General features: G+C 42.4%; 1 protein-coding gene across 1 annotated transcript in view; it reads right to left on the reverse strand.

Annotated features, from left to right (window-relative positions):
- The window catches only part of zbtb47b (zinc finger and BTB domain containing 47b), a 29,083-nt gene that overhangs the window by 6,778 nt on the left and 4,216 nt on the right, over nucleotides 1–18,089 (reverse strand). The window contains exons 2-5 of the mRNA XM_056433913.1: nucleotides 4,595–5,971; nucleotides 3,021–3,168; nucleotides 2,452–2,567; nucleotides 1,442–1,586 (exon numbers count right to left, since the gene is read on the reverse strand). Coding sequence (XP_056289888.1) covers nucleotides 1,442–1,586; nucleotides 2,452–2,567; nucleotides 3,021–3,168; nucleotides 4,595–5,971 — 1,786 coding nt within the window. The remainder of the gene's footprint in view (nucleotides 1–1,441; nucleotides 1,587–2,451; nucleotides 2,568–3,020; nucleotides 3,169–4,594; nucleotides 5,972–18,089) is intronic.

Consider the following 18,089-nt stretch of genomic DNA (forward strand, 5'->3'; position numbering starts at 1 on the left):
CAAATATGTCCCTATGGAGGACTGGACATTGATTTATACATTTTTAAAAATTTAAATTCACGTTTAAACCTTGGTTTTACCCTGTCATTTGACCGAATCACAATACCCCCCTGCCGCCGCCTTAAGTTAATTGGCCCCAATGTTTAATAATGTCGTTTCAATTAACAAACACAACAAAACATAAGTCACAAAAAACTTAACAGAAACAATATTAATAATAAATATTTTTTTTAAATTTCTATAATTTTTCCAAATTGAACCCAAAGTGTAAAATAAATTTATAAAAAGGGTAAATATGGGAAAAAAATGAGAATAGGTCAAAATATTAAACAGGAAATCAGGGTTAATGATTTAAAAAAAAAAAAGGTAAATATTTAATCAAAAAAAAATTCCCTTTCTTTTTAAAGACTTTTCACACAGAGCTGTGTTTTCAGAAGAACCTTCACATAATACACAGCAAAGGATTTTAATATATATCGGATAAAGTGTATTTAATAGAAATAATCAGATTAGTAAAAAAAAAAATAAAAAAAAACCCATTGGTCCTGTCATCTTTAACACTGAACAGCAGAACCAGTGGCCTTTGGTATAACACTGACACCTGGTAACTGTTAACTTTATGGGCTGGCACTATAACTTTACATTTCTTTTTATAAATATACATTTAACAAAATAAAAACAAATCAACACACACCAAGACACAAACATAATCACACCCCAAATGAGAGTTGTTCAGTTTCCAGAGTCCTCTTCTCAAAATCCTGAGAGGTGTCCTGTTGTCTGAAATGAAAGGCTGCTGAACCTGAGGTCTCTGAGGTGCTGTGTCCTTTGGTGTGATTTACTGGGTTTCATGAGTTTGGTTTTCTGAGTGTGAGTTTTGTTGAAGGTTCAAGCCCGAAGTCTTTTGCACGTCGCCCTCTGTTCCCTTCCTCTGAGAATGAGAGGGGAGGAGAGGGAAGAGAAGGAGAAACCCGACTGATTCAGAAGGAAGTTAAACTGATTGGAAAACCTTATTTGGTTAAAGAAATGCAACGGTGAAAAAACGGAAATAAAAAAGAAAAATAATTTAAAATAAAAAAAAAAAAAAAAAAAAAAAATAATAAAAAAAAAAAAAAAAAAAAAAGCGTTAAGTTAATGGATTAACGCGTAGATTTAGTTCTTTTACCTATTCATTTGCGTATTGATTATTTATTTTATCTTTGAATCCCTGTAAATGAGGGCTTGCTTTCAATGATATCTAAGAGAAAATATTCCAAGACAAAGTTAAAAGGAGAGTGAGTATTGGACTTCCATTTGTCAAGAGGCCAGAAACATATCAAATTGAAGGTACCCTGTGGACTTTTTTTACCACTAGTTGTGTAAAAGAGCAGGGTGTGAGAGTGGGTCTCCATATTGTTTGAACTGTGAACATTCTTCATAAGTAGTGCATTAATTGACTCACCAGTGTGTGTCTTCATGTGTTCGTCAAAGTACTGTTTCATGTTGAAGTCCTTTCCGCACCACTGGCACATGAACTGCTTGTGTCCGATGTGGATGCTCATGTGGGATCGCAGCTGGTATTTGTACTGGAAGCGCTCATTGCAGTTCTGTAATGGCACACGATGAACATTTTTACACAAAGTCTTAACAACTAGAAACGGTCACAAAAAGAGTTCTCGGTGGATTTCACTCCATTCCTTTTTTTGTAAAATGTAACGTTAAATTAAACTGATCCAGGAAAAAGTAAAAACTAAGACATTCATCTCACTTGTGACAAAACACATTGAGGCATGTCAGTAATCAAAAAGTATTCATTGTGAAATATAAAATGCATTATGGGTACTACACATGTTAAGTTATGCAAACTTAAAATCTTTAAAAATAGGTAAACTTTTACAATTAGAAAGGCACGGTTCAGAAAAAAGTTTGAAACACAAGAATATATCAAAGTCTTTGCTTTAGTCCGACATGGTACTGTACATATGATGCTACGGTTAGCTAGCAGCAGGGAACTCCTTTTTTTACAGCAACTTTTATAACTTTTAGAATGAGCCCGCGAGCCGTTTCCCCCCCGCCCCCCGCTTCCAGTCTTTGTGCTAATGTTCCTGGTTGTAGCTTCATATACACTGTGATATCAATCCTCTCATTGAACACTGCGCAGGAAAAATTGGAAAAGTATATTATGACGTTGATTGACAACGATGCCAGAACGCAATAAACCAAACAGTTTGACTTCCTTGTGGAGTTTCCAGTGTATAAAGACAGCGAAATGATTTCTCTTTAATCAACACATATGGATCCCTGCCCGATCCAAAATCCTTGACTTTAACATTAGTATGTTTTACAAACCACAGGCATAAAGAGACTAATTTAAATTAAATGACATTCTAGACACCAATTATTTTTGACGATTACAGGTTTTAAATTGGTGGATATTAAGTGGAAACAGCAGCGTATTAAAGGAGCTCAAACCTCACACTTGAAGGGTTTCTCCCCAGAGTGCTGCAGAGAGTGAACCTTCAGGGACATGCTGCGCTTGAACGACTTCCCGCACGTCTCACAGGTGAACGGCATGTCCTTCGTATGAGCTAAAAAACACACACACACACAAGATATATGGTTCATGGTTTTGAATATTGAGACACTCAATAGCAGCAGGAAGACAAATAAGCATACCACGACCCTAAAATAGCACTTAAGGATGCTTTTTTATTGGCTAATTACGCTGCTAAGTACAATGGATGCGTCTCATCTGGTAAATAAACCATTTCCTCTGAAGTTTCCACATCCAACTTTCAAGTCACTCATTCAGCAGGAAGGATAAACAGGACTCGATACAAATCCTTTTGCCACCTGAACACATATCGACAGGGAGTGAGGCAAGTCTCTCTGGGAAATAAGATGCTTATCTCCAAAAAAAGTTAGAGAAAAGCCCAACACCCAAAACTAAATCACGCTCAACAATCAGTGGGAAAGGAAGCCTGAAGTAATAAACGGGAACAAAGCGTGCAACAGGGATCGCTGAGGTCGCTGCCACTCACCGACCATGTGCTTCCTGACATGAGCCATGGTGTAAAACTTCTTCTCGCAGATCTCGCAGGAGAACTTCTTCTCGGCGTAGCCGTGGACGATTTTGTTATGCTCGTGTAACGACCACAGCTTTTTGAAGGCCTTGCCACATGTTACACACTAAAGGGGAACAAGAGAAGAAAGAAACAGAACAGAGGGTAAAATATAGTTATTACTGGAGCTATTTGTGTATCATCTGGAACAATACAAGCGTGTGAGCTTACACAGATACTTGGGTGTTCACTCGAGCAAAAAGCAATTAAGAGTCAGTAGATTAAAGCAGAATATGATCTTCAGAACCACAGCAGGAGTCCAGCTGCTCACTGCCGAGAGCAGGTACTGAGACAAAGCACACTTTATTAATACTGCCAGTGGACTGTTTATGTACATGATTCTAACTGTACATGCACTTTGAGAGCTTCTACCATTTCCAAAAGCATACGTTTGGGTCTGAAGCCATCGGAGGCCAATTTGTAATATTGGGCTATATAAAATATACTGAATTGAAGGATTATCAATGCAAAAATCGCATTTAATTTCACCGATATAGACTTCACGTTTCAGTCGGTGATGTTGGATATTAAAAGCATTGTCATTTATTTGCCTCAACTTGGAATGATGTTTAATTGAGGCATCTTTAAAAGGAACATATATTGACTACATATTGTCAAAACATGAAACCGAAATTTTGCCTTCAGACTTGTGTAAAGCTCGGTGGTGGAGGAAGTATTCAGGTCCTTTTCTCAAAAAAGGAGCGAGAGTTTCCAAAAGACGATGAAGAGACCGATACAAAAGTATTCCTTCTCAATCATCACTTGTGGTCCTCTAAAAGTGTGTGGTGATGTATCACTCTGCATCGACAGACTCTCCGCTTGTATTTTCTCTTTTCTTTTAATTTTGTTGCATTTTTCAACATTTCTGGGCATCAAATTCTAGAAAAGCTTAGCAGGCATACAACTAATTGATTAAATCGACTAATTTAGAGGCCTTTAGTGTGTGTTGCAGAATCCCAACGTGTAACTAGTAGCTTTCCCCATTATTAGCTGTGGCTCGTGAACAAGTTGCCAGTAAAAAGTGACCCAGATGAGTGTTTCAGCACTTTTATGTAGTCTAAACTTCTTTCCTCTAATAACAACTTGAGGGTTCCAGAGATTTTAACGAGACGTGGTCACAGCAGAAGGCGGCACTACGAAATGCATCCGCCTTTACTTTGCATTGTTTACTAACATTTTGGTTTTAGGATCGTACCATTTCACACAATAGATATTTTTACAGAAGAGAAAGAAAAAAAATCTCTAAGCAAATAAAGCTTGCTTATGAGACAATAAGTTCACACGGTTTATTTGAACACATCTCAACTGTCTACAAACCATTCCTCTTTTGAGGGATAGAGAAAGCTAATGAGCTACAAAAGCTTTCTTCTTTTTGGACTCTCCCGCCCTCCGTTTTGGTCAACAATACAAATGCGTGTGTCAAATTCACCAACGCCGAACTCTTGAAACATGAACATGGAAGGGGATGTCTGTCGTCACGATCCGAATCCTACCTGGATGCTCTTCTCACAGTCGGTCTGTTGGTGCAGCAGCAGCTCGCTCTCCAGAAGGAAGCGTTTCCCACAGTTACTGCAGATCTGCATGCGGTTGTGAGTAACGTTCATGTGTTTTTCCAGGTACCAGCGGTTGTTGAAGACACGAGGGCATTTCTTACATGGATAATGTTGCTTCTCCTCCAGCCTCACTTTCTGGCACAGGCCCTCTGCATCCAGCGTCCTCTTCCCGCCCTGCCGCTGGTTGGCCAGCTTGGCCTCTGCCAGTGTCTGCTGCATGGAGGCGGTGGTGCCCGCAACGGCAAAGGCTCTGGCGCCCCGGCGAGTTCGATCCATCAGGGCCGGCTGCTCCAAGCCTGGAATGTTTAGAGTGTTCTCCTCCTCTTCTTCCTCATCTTCTTCCTCCTCGCTGCTCTGTCCCAGTATGTCCCCCCTCTTCAGCTCATCGTCGTCCTCTTCTTCACCAGTGTCGTCATCCTCCGCCTCGTCCTCCTCGCCTTCTTCGGAATCCCTCTCGTTGTCGCGGCAACGATCAAACATGGCGACCGCATCTGTGGCGTTTGCCGGCTTGGTCTCCGGCCCCTTGGACACGTTAAGGGTCTGGTTGTTGAGGTTGACTTCCACAATGATCTGGTCTCTGCTGAAGGAGGCGTGGATGTCCGCGGTCTTTGACTCTTCTCCGTTGCTCTCGACTTTGCAGAGCGCGGCCACCACTGCGCCGGCCCCGCCCCCTGACGCGTCCTCCTTCTGGTAATACCGCTTCTGTTGGGAGGCCGTCTCGCCCGCCTCCTCCACTCTCACAGAGAACAGGCTGCTGCCGTCCCTCTTGTACAACCTCCCCAGCGCCAACTCCTGTTTGATCTCCGGGTACAGCTGTCTGGAAGGCATCGCCACCGAAGTTGGGTCACCGCCACCGAGCCCTTCCCGGCTGGCCATATCTGCGCAGGTGGTCCTCAGCGAGTGGCTGCTGAGGAGTTCGCGGCAGGAGGCCGCGATGTCGCTCATCTGAAGCAGGGTAGCTGCGTTGAGCACGTCGCGGACGGTGCGGCTGCTCACCAGCAGTTTGGAAGTGTAAATGAAGTTGAGGATTTGCTGCAGGCCCTGCGAGGTCAGAGCGTCCAGCGACAGGTCCACTCGCCGCAGCCGTTTGCTTTGTGCAAAAAGGGAGTGGAAGAAAGGGCTGTAGGCCGCCAGCACGCCCTTGTGGGCTGGGAAGGTGCTGTGCTGACGCACCAGAACGATGTCGACGTCACACAGGTCAGGCTGGAAGAGGCGCTGCTCGTTCAGCCTGTCCATCAGACAGGTGAAGTGGAGAGCCACATCCTCCACCAGGGAGAACTCAGCAGAGGGGAAGTCTGTGGTCTTTTCCACTATGAGCTGAAGACGGAGGGAGAAAGAAACGGTTAAGATGGGAAATATTATCATGGATCAATATGATCAGTTAAAGCTTCAACAGTTCTTGTTATAATTGTGTGTGTATATAATATATACATTTTATTTTATATACTTCTATATCCCTGTTTTTTATATTTTATATTTTATTTTTTATCTTGTGTGTTTAGTTTATTGGTGCTGCTACTGTTACGACAAATTTCCCCTTGGGGATTAATAAAGTATATATCTATCTATATATATATATATACACCCACATACATACAAACATGTTATCACTTTGTCTTCTTATATCAGAGAACAGATGATTTCTCCCGCATAACATTGGCATGATTCTGTAATTTGACCTCCATCCTAAAGTAGTTATTATTCAGTCGTGATCTTCATGATTATCTGTTTAAGTGCACAGCACAAAGTCATAGACTGCATGCATGCTGCACAATACAAGAAAAATCAAAAGGTGCAACACTCAGCGCTCTGTGCAAAGTCCTCAACTTCCCAAGGTGGGTTTATTTTAGCACAGGAAGGGCAGGGTTTCGATCCAGACGGGATGCGAGTGGGGACAGAGCAGCAAACACACAAACTTACTCATATGAGATGTGCAATCATGCACAAAAAACAAATGCACACACACACACACACACACACAACAAACACAAACACATCGTCTGGTCTCAGCAAAGACCGAGTGCTCTGAATTGGTATTCAGTGCCATCTCCCCCCATTAGCCGGCTCTCTCAGCACACCGACTCACTACTGTCCCTGTGGAACGGAGAATTATGCACAAGACAAAACACGTCTGGAGAAATAATTATGGAAACCATGCAGAATAAATACCAACTAACACTGCAAACACTTAATGGAATTCATCATTCTAGGAATCTCTTCAAGGCAGAATAGGACAAGTATTAATATAAACCTTGTTTTGGCTGGACATGATATAGCTGTGAGCCATAATCACATCTCTACATCTCATATCTTTCAGTATTTAGAGTTGCATTTGCAAGATGGCACACACAATAAAGAAAAAAGGCAAGATATTAAATTCATATTTTATTTTAGGATTATTATGGCATTTGTTGATAAATTAACATTGCTGCCCAACATATTTAAGATCAATGAAATTACTTCATTGTTAAAGCTGGAAAATGGATTTGCATTTGGTCCTAACCTTCAAAATATGGTCCGTATGAAGAATTCAATTATGGGAGTGTAAGATTTATTCATAGTTTTGAGCTCCTAAATTGGACTCAGAGCCAGAGAGGAGTGAAGATCGGGTTATCTATCCCCGTGCGAGGCTACAGACGTCGCCCAAGGGCAAAACGCTGCAGCCGTAATCAGATCAAGTGTAAGTTGCAGACTGGAAGTTGTGCTGCTTTAGTGATAATGATCTTCTTCTGACATTCAAATAGGACAACGCCGTCAAAGATTCCATTCTATACGATGAACAAGAGAAAAAGATTCAAAACATTGTTACCTTAGCATCAAATTAAAATAATGATATTTTACATCGGTAAAGGCCTCGGTTATATACTCTTCCTTCAGATGGGTCAGGGAGCACACAGTTAGGCGGAGGGAGAGATGACTTCATTGGGTTATGACAATTAGGGAGAGAGAGAGCGCTGTCTTGGGGAGGGAACGAGTTTATGGGTCTTCAAAGGCCGATTCATGAGTTGAAGGTTAGAGCAGACGGATAAGAGAGAGGTGTAACTTAGAGGCAAGGACGCAGATGGGGGAGGTTTGGAGACAAGAATGTGTGAAGAGGGGATAACCATAACTCATGCGATTTCTCAGGAAGTTTAATGTGTGCTGAGGAGTTTCACAAAATATGGGCCCCAAAAGGTTCTTGCCAGCCCAAACACAACATGATTATATAGCATATAGGATGATATAATATTCAAACCTGCAACAATTATAAGAGCAGTATTGTTTCCATTCCAATGGGTGTATTTCCATGACGTTACTTTAAATTGTAGATTTAGTTCATAGAACTTAAAACAGAATAACTGTGGGATTGCCCCAATCCCTTGAGGTTTATTCCTCTACCTCCTCAGGACTGCATGTCTCGGCCATCATTAATAGGTCTGAAAATGTGATACTCTGGATTTGAAAAGCTAAATAATGATGCTTCCCATACGCACCTGTAAAACAAGACTCCAAATGAGTTCCCAAATGATTTCCCCACTGTCAGCAGAAGTCTTTACGCCCTAATGCTGCGCTTGAAGTGGGCATTTTAGGCACATCATTTCTCTGAGAGAAATGATTACAAAGCAAATAAATATTTAATTTGAGCAAACGACTATTCTTTCTATCATCAACATTAGCATACCATAATACTCTGTCTCACTCATTTACCCTCTCAAACTACAATACAAACATTTAAATTACATTCATGTTGATACTGCCACAGGGTGCAACACAAGAATAACTGCTTATTTTTGTCAATGTCTTGTAAGGATGATGATTGTTTGCCTGGGACATGAGGCTTTGTGATTTAATATGTGCGTATCGCCCTCGACTACAACAACAACATCCGTTTTGATTTCATGCTAGCTTTAATGATCATTAGCTAGCATGCTACAACTAATGTGACAAGTTGTGCTGCGTTCACACCAAAAGCAGTGCACATTGTTTGAGGGAGTCCATCCCAGGCAAAGTCAATGCACAGACGCAAAAATGGATGCGAATAAAGAAAATGTCACCAGGCGACGCGAATGGCGCAGAGCAAATAATTTGCCCGACGGCGAGTTGCGAAAGCCAATCGGCGTTGAGATGCTCCGGCCGTCATCCCCGTCGTCGTGTCGACGGTGAATCAAACTGCTGCTACACTAGCTCTCTTCTTCGACGAATTTCCGTCTCTTCATTTCACATTACAAACTCTACTTCCTCCCTGGAGTCTTTGTACCATTTCGCCTCATAGGCTCCATTGGACCAGGAAGTGTCTGAAGCTGATCCTGAATCCTGACTCCTTGCTCCTGCTTCCTGCATCCAGTCCCTGGACCTGGCCTCCTTCACTATGGTCCTTTCCTCCTCTTCATAAGAGTTTGATATTGTTACAAGAAGTAAAATAGCAATATAATGTCAAGAATTGTCTTTATTTGTGTTCTATAATTTCAGAGATAAATCAAACTATAGTGTTTTTTATATTTAATATCACTATATGATAAAAGTTAATAAGCTGTGATATCAAATAGCTTTTGTGGCTCCAGACACATATTATTGGGTGGAAAATAGGAAAGGAAAGGTTGCTGACCCCTCAACTAAGGAGATAACATTGACTGTTGCCACCTAGAAATGAGAAGCCTGCTTTTGTGTATTTGTGTGAAATCCAACACCCATTGTTTGAAATGAAAGTACTAAAGATTTAAATGGCAGCTAAAGGCGCCACAGCGATCACTGAATTGTATACGTGCTGTGAGAACGGACTATAACTAAAATCTAATCTTAACGAGCGCTCAGAGTTAAGGCACACATATAATTCCGTAATGCGGAGATTGCCTCTTTTAAACTACAAACTCCACTGTTTGGGGGCGGCTTTAGCTCAGTGGGGTAAGAGGGCCGTCCTGTAACCGCAAGGTTGTGGGTTTGATCCCCGCTCTCCCCATTAGTTGCAAGTCGAAGTGTCCTTGAGCAAGGCACTGAACCTCCAGTTGCTTCCCGGGCGCTTCACCGCAGCCCACTGCTCCTTAATAACTAAGGATGGGTTAAATGCAGAGAACTAATTTCCCCTTGGGGATTAATAAAAGTGTATATTCTTATTCTTATCCTTCTCCTTCAACAGACAAATACTGCTGAATGTAAATCTGTGGATTGCGTTATTTTCATCATAAAAACCATTTAATCCAAGAGCAGACAGTTGAAGCTATTCCATCACAATATGCAATAAAGACCAAAGGTATCATTTCATCATGCAACAGCCAAACAAATTGAGTGAGTACTTTGCAATTAAAGGCCACATTCGTTCCACTCGATCTTTGCCGGTCGTTATCTCTCCTTCTCTCTTGCTTGGAAATGTCAGGGAGAGAGCTGGTTTGCCGTCATTAGAGGGAGAGCCACCTTTACCCAGCCTCTCACTCAGATGTCTCCCAATACATTATTCATATCTGGCCTGACCTGTGACAAACACGCAGCGGGGGGGATTACCGACGCACCCAACAAGAGGTGTCATTTAAACGGGCTTCAATCAAAGCCCCCTTCATACTCATTTAATCTGCCAACACAACATGTGAGGGGCTCCTCTCGCAGTGCGGAGGCCCCTGAGGTCTTGTTGCACACGGCAACTCTCAATGTCTTTCAATTATATAGCCATATCATTTAAATATAGTCAATGTGATATGTTATTTATTTCACTGTACTGCAGTGGTTCTCAAACGTTTCCCTTCCAGTAGTGCGCACTGGTTTTACTGGTTGGGCTCAGAGGGAAATGCAGAAATAACTTTATTGAGAACTTTTTCATTTTACAAAAGTACAAAGTACACAGACATAAAACCAAGTCATTAATAAATCCATGGTGAAATGCCTGTACCGTTGTGTAAATGTTGATGTTACGCCGTTAACAGGTTACACATGAGCGACAGCCAAGACTCGCCCTACCTCTGTGAAATTAGTTTTTTCTGCTGTTGCCCTTCAAAACAAAAGCTCAACATGGAGCATGAATTAATTGGCCGTATCAAGCACGCAACCCCGTTTAACCCTCCTGTTATCTGAGGGTCAATTTGACCCTATCAATGTTTAACCCTCCTGTTACCTTTAGGGTCAATTTGACCCCATTCAATGTTTAATGTCGGTGTTCTTTCGGGTCAATTTGACCGCAGGCTGTTTTTCACTGTGTCAAACATATAAGAAATATCAACTTTTTTATATATTTAAAGGGCTATTTAGGTAGTCAACAAACATCAAGTACCTCACACTTAAACTTGGAAAACAATATTAATTCTAATAATTTTCTGGAGGTTTTAATTGCTGGGGTCAAATTGACCCCATGGGTAAAATATGTCAGTAAATATAAAGATAACAGGTCAAATTGACCCAAAGGCAACAGGAGGGTTAAAAAAAACAATGATTTGTAGTGGCGAGCTCATTGCAGCCATTGATACAACTTGAGTCACACATATATATGCACACATTTGTTTGCCCTTTATTGTTGTTTTGAAAAGATATGCAGTGTATTTATTGCCAAATATTTGAACTTTTAGTTTTTCCCAGGTTGGACTTTATTGTTATCATCTTGAAAAGATATTCTGTGCCCAACAGGTTAATTGCAGCCACAATAAGCTATTTCTTTGCAAAATATTAGTTATTTTTTGTGCAGATAGAACTTTGTCTGCATTGTTCCAACACATGTTATTTGTTTTTGTCTGGTGGAGCAATCTGGTTTACTTGAAAGTTATTGGAATATTCTTTTTTTTAAAGGACACACAAAACGTTATTATTTCAATAGAAATACAGCATGGACCATGCTAGTGTTGTTGGGGCATGAGCATGTGTCTTCCTCCAAGTGGGGCGAGACAGAAAATGGTTGAGAACCACTTATGTACTGTTACATGTATTGAACATGTAAATAAGTATTTGTCATGAAATGCTCTTCCCACTGCAGTATTACACGAGCAGAAACATTTGACCACTTCCTGAGTAAACAATCTCACCACAATGTCTATTTAGTTGAAGTTCTCAAGCTTCCGATCATGCGACAGCAGATTTAATCACTGATCCAACCTGATCAAATGTTCTCGTCTTTCCCCATTCAGGATCATACTAATTGGGCCGATGAATAGTCACAATTACTCTGAAAGGTCACAACTGACAACAACCCAAATCTAGCGATCCATTGTTGAACTGCTCTAATGGGGGTTCACTCAGATAATTCACCAGACGTCACATTTGCACAACATTTTGGGAAGATAATGACGTCAAAAAGAAAAAGACTCCCCATATCAGCCTGATGGAAATACTTGAATTAAAATTAAAGTTTGAAACTTTAATGAAGCTGTAATGAATGATGCACAGGATTACTGCGTGGCCCAGGAGGAGGCCGTTTCATAAAAATAATTGTTCGGCTAATTATTGCCGTTGCTATATTCAGTGATGGTCAGACTCCGAGGTGCAAGGGCAAATTCACAATCAGTGTCAATCAAAGCTTGTGATATAAAAGTAACTGGCTCAGCCACGTCAGGGTGGCTGGTATGCACTTGGCAGAGGCCCGACTCTTGAGCCAGAGCGAGTCGAGTCCGACAATGAAGTCCCCCTCTCAGATTTGACTTCACTGGTGTGAATGGCCTTTTCTCTCCCACACCTTTGCACTAGAGGGCCCGTATGGATGTCCTCCTCTGTAAAGTTGTTTTGTCTCCGTCACTGGGGATGTGCCATTTAAAAAATTTAAAAAATCTGTTCACTTGAATGTAGTTGACTGTGGGCCCACCTGTAACAGCAGCCAGTAAACCTGGATAACGTCTTAAATGTTCATCTCTCTCAACGTTTCTCAAGTAAAGCTACCGTTTCCCCAAAATGCCATCCTGCTGCCATTTTGCAGCCGCCATGTCAGACGGCAGACCTGTGAGCAGAGAACCGAACAACAACGACCTCGACGGTCTTGTTTGCTTGCCGAGGTGAACCGACTGATCCGTGAGCGGGGGCCGATGTCGGAGCACAGCACAGAGTTGTGGACACATCAATAGAGCGAGCGAGGGCAGGTTGCATTCAAGCAGTGGGGAGTCTCAGGGGAAAACACAGCGGGGGTCAAGCTTTCTTGATGCCTGCAAATAGACTGAAGTCAGTGTCCTCTCACAACACCGTCTTCATCTTTATTATCACATCTGTGAGCAATAGAGACAAAACATAACATTTATCTTTGTGTGCTGTTGTAATATACTTACACATTGCAAATTATTTGAACAGTCAGTCATTTGGATTATTCACCATCAATTGTGAGTGCAGTGCTTAATATTAATGTAAAAATAATATCATGGAGAAAAACAAGTTAGAAAATGTTCATCTCCATTTGGGAAAATGTTTATTATTGAAATCGTGTTACAATTATATAATTTTGTTGCATTATTGTCCAAATAAACTAAGCCGACCAGGAGTGTGGCTTCATATGATGCATAACATTAGAATTGCTTTGAACGTCAGTTCACATTTAACCCTCCTGCTATCTTTCGGGTCAATTTGACCCCATTCAATGTTTAATGTCGGTGTTCTTTGGGGTCAATTTGACCCCAGGCTGTTTTTCACTGTGTCAAACATATAAGAAATATCAACCTTTTTATATATTTAAAGGGCTATTTAGGTAGTCAACAAACAAACATAAAGTACCTCACACTTAAACTTGGGAAACAATATTAATTCTAATAATTTTCTGGAGGTTTTAATTGCTGGGGTCCAATTGACCCCGAGGGTAAAAAATGTTAGGAAATGTAAAGGTAACAGGAGGGTTAATGTCTGATTTTGCATAATTTACCACCTTGTAATTTAAATTGATATTGGGAAATATTGTTGTCGTCATAATGATATCCACCATATTGCCCAGCACTAACCTCCATTATTATTTTGATGGATGGAGTTTGCTCAGTTGTCATGGAGATGGAGGTTCATTCCAATAAACAACCCGTTATCACGTGACCAGAACTCAATATCTTGGGACAGCAAGACTCGTCTGTAGAACTTGTTTAAATTGGGAAAAGCGGCCATCACAATTTTCCAAAGTTTTGCCCAACCGACAGCCCCAAAATTAAAGATACTCAGTCTACAAATATGTAAAGCAGAAAAAAGAAACTGCATATCTTCCCTTTATTGACACTGGAACCAGAAATGTTCAGCATTTTCCCTTGATAAATGACTTGTGCGAATATCCACATTTGATTAATTTTGTTGTCAATCAACTGTTTTAACGCAAAATGCAAGTGTCAAAAATGTTTTTTATGGTTCTTTTAGACCAGAACTGATTATTATTATTGATTAGTTGATGCAAAGCAAGTCTTTAAATTCAACGAAACCAACCATTTAAAAATCAAAATAAATGCCTTCACAAACAAGTGCAACTTGCTGCCAGCCGAATATCAAACTGTCCGTATGCACAGGGAAGTCTCCACTTGGACATGACCATCCAAAGAGATGACCCAAGCATCCACAGCCATGGAGACAGCAATCCCTTGAGCTCAAGATCCAGACCCTCTTGTCCCCCAGTGGGGAGGTGGTGTTTGTGTGTGTGTGTGTGTGTGTGGGGGGGGGGGGGGGGGTCGTTGGCTCTGCCACTTCCACCCACGGAGCACTTCAAACTACAGTAAAGAGCACAGCGAGGCCTCCTGCTGAGGGGCTGGACATGACCGACACCCGGAGGAAGGAGAGCGGGCACCGTGTCAGGCCTCATCTCACTCACGGGCGTGGACATGGTCGGAGAGCAGAACACACACACAGATCCCAGAGTCATCGCCAGCGCAGACGAGAGCAAAGCATGACCGGCTCCAAGGCAAATCACCCAGCTGCAACACCAACTTTGGCCTCACGGCAACGGGTTTTTTAGGTGGCAGGATATGGATCGGGTCACGTGTCAACACAACCACGCAGAACGAGACAAGGACATGTCATTTCTGGCACAGTCCAATCAGACGGCCATTCAAAAGTCATCAGGCTAATGACCGACACCGTGTCCTCTGTGCGCTCAGCAGACCACCCTGCTGCCCAGGCCAAACGACACACAGGTTGAGTCCCAGAGAAGCAGAGCCAGAGGGGCGAGTTCGGATTCTCTGGGTGAGAATCGCGGCTTAATCCTCGAGGCGTTATCTGATCGAGCCGACAGGAGGGGCAAGACTGGCATGGACGGAAAGCATTCTGCCAAGTGGTCTCCCCTGCGGTAAGTGTTTATATCCAGTCATGGATGAATCGCTGAATAGGCCTATTGGGTACTGGCCCAGGGGCCCCAGGTCTCACGGGTCCCCCGGGCCAGGGCCTCCAGGGTCTGCATTTTGGCAAATCCAATGACACAGAAATGCAAAAGGTAAAACGAACACAAAGAGATGCTAAAACTGCAAAAAAAATATGCAATGCGGCCGCAGAGAAGCAGAACTGATGCAATGAGACGTAAAACAACCACAAAGAGTCACATGACTCCAAAACAAGATGCAAAACTACCACAACAAGCTGAAAACAGACTACAAAGTGACACATGAGGACTCCATAAAGATGCGCACAACAAACAGTCTTGTAGTCTGGCTGACTTGCTCCTGAGTTAGAGGGGTGGCCTATATATATATATATATATACACAGTGCATCCGGAAAGTATTCACAGCGCTTCACTTTTTCCACATTTTGTTATGTTACAGCCTTATTCCAAAATGGATTAAATTCATTATTTTCCTCAACATTCTACACAAAACAACCCATAATGACAAAGTGAAAACTGTTTTTTGCAAATCTGTTAAAAATAAAGAACGAAAACATAACATGTACATAAGTATTGACAGCCTTTGCCATGACACTCAAAATGTAGCTCAGGTGCATCCTGTTTCCACCAATCATCCTTGAGATGTTTGATTGGAGCCCACCTGTGCTAAATTCAGTTGATTGGACATGATTGAGAAAGGCACACACACCTGTCTATATAAGGTATCACAGTTGACAGTGCATATCAGAGCATAAACCAAGCCATGAAGTTCAAGGAATTATCTATAGACCTCCGAGACAGAATTGTATCGAGGCACAGATCTGGCGAAGGGTACAGAAAGATTTCTGCAGCGTTGAAAGTCCCAATGAGCTCAGTGGCCTCCATCATCCGGAAATGGAAGAAGTTTGGAACCACCAGGACTCTTCCTAGAGTTGGCCGCCCAGCCAGACTGAGCGATCGGGGGAGAAGGGCCTTAGTCAGGGAGGTGACCAGGAACCCGATGGTCACTCTGACAGAGCTCCAGCGTTGTTCTATAAAGAGAGGAGAACCTTCCAGAAGGACAACCATCTCTGCAGCACTCCACAAATCAGGCCTGTTTGGTAGAGTGGCCAGACGGAAGCCACTCCTCAGTAAAAAGCACATGGCAGCGCGCCTAGAGTTGGCAAAAAAGCACCTGAAGGACTCTCAGACCATGAGAAACAAAATTCTCTGGTCTGATGAAACAAAGATTGAACTCTTTGGCCTGAATGCCAAGCATCATGTCTGGAGGAAACCAGGCACTGCTCATCACCTGGCCAATACCATCCCTACAGTGAAGCATGGTGGTGGCAGCATCATGCTGTGGGGATGTTTTTCAGCGGGAGGAACTGGGAGACGAGTCAGGATTGAGGGAAAGATGAATGCAGCAATGTACAGAGACATCCTCGATGAAAACATGCTCCAAAGCGCTCTGGACCTCAGACTGGGGCGACGGTTCATCTTCCAACAGGACAACGACCCAAGCACACAGCCAAGATAACAAAGGAGTGGCTTTGGGACAACTCTGTGAATGTCCTGGAGTGGCCCAGCCAGAGCCCTGACTTGAACCCGATTGAACATCTCTGGAGAGATCTGAAAATGGCTGTGCACCGACGCTCCCCATCCAACCTGATGGAACTTGAGAGGTTCTGCAAAGAAGAATGGGAGAAACTGCCCAGAAATAGGTGTGCCACACTTGTGGAATCATACCCAAGAAGACTTGAGGCTGTAATTGCTGCCAAAGGTGCTTCAACAAAGTATTGAGCAAAGGCTGTGAATACTAATGTACATGTTATGTTTTCGTTCTTTATTTTTAATAAATGTGCAAAAATTTGCAAAAAACTGTTTTCACTTTGTCATTATGGGTTTTTGTGTATAGAATGTTGAGGAAAATAATGAATTTAATCCATTTTGGAATAAGGCTGTAACATAACAAAATGTGGAAAAAATGAAGCGCTGTGAATACTTTCCGGATGCACTGTATATATTTATATATATATATGTCAGTGTTGCTTATAAACCGTCCATGTGTCTAGTGGAAGATTTCTCCTCCGTCTGCAGCCTGCACTCCACTGCTCTCCTCTCTAAATCCAATCAGCACAGAGACCCGGCACTGACCTTGAGGTAGAAGCAGCATATACAGTAGCAGATGCACAAGCACCCCCGCCCACGCGCCTGCAACCCCGGATGCCCATGCAAGCGTACCTGCATCATAATCATGCATTTATGCCCACGTCAGTAGACAGGAAATAAAGAAACCTGCCGTATGCGTCGACACTGCTGACGCGTGCAAAGAGGATCTAAATGTGCCGAGACTCCCATTATCCCCTTATCAAACACGTTGCTCGTAGCCGAGCCAGACTGGGAATACCATGAGAGACAAGGTCTCACTTTTAACAAGCCTCGCGGTGATCGTTAGAACGTCGACGATAAAAAAATAAAAAGATCTAATAAAAATCAATGGTCAATGACGAAAGGGGGAAGCAACAGCAGCGGTCGGCTGCATGCTCACTGCTGAGGTCAAACGCGCCACGGTCACATTAAAGTGGAGTTTAATACTCATCGGGATGACACTTTTTATCTGACCATCACACTAAAGGGGGGTAGTTACACCTTGTGCTATGGGATTATAGAATTCAGAACATGTGTGGTGCAGATTGGTGGACAAATCTGGCCTCCAGATCATCCAAACTCTGCATTACGAGAGACTCTTGGCCATTTGAATTTAAAGATAAACACATGGATGCATTGTGGTATACTTATAAACATACCTATTACCTAAATATCGGTCTCTTTAGCGGCTCGATACTCCGCTATGGTTCACTGGGTAGCCAGATAAGGATCAGTGGTCAAAAGAAAAGAACATATATAAATGTATATATCACAAACTGAAATGCCTCAAGTCCTGGGAACTGAATGGGTTTTCAGGTAAAAGTGCAGCACATCCTAAATTACTTAAAAATGAGCTGCAAGTTTTTCACTCGTCATTTTCTTCCCCTCGGGCAATTTAAACATGTAACTTTCTTAACCACAGCATTGACTGCTGGCTGCAATTAATAAAGACAATATTATCAGCATCAGTGCTGCTCTAATCCCAGACCGCCCATCTCCCCTCCACACTGTCGGCTTCTCTCAGTCCTAACCTAGCAGCGTGCACTCGCCCCAGTCGTACCCTGGTGGAGCTCTCCACCAGCGTTCACCTTTAG

This window comes from Pseudoliparis swirei, chromosome 16 (assembly GCF_029220125.1).
Source record: "Pseudoliparis swirei isolate HS2019 ecotype Mariana Trench chromosome 16, NWPU_hadal_v1, whole genome shotgun sequence".
Lineage (NCBI taxonomy): Eukaryota > Metazoa > Chordata > Actinopteri > Perciformes > Liparidae > Pseudoliparis > Pseudoliparis swirei.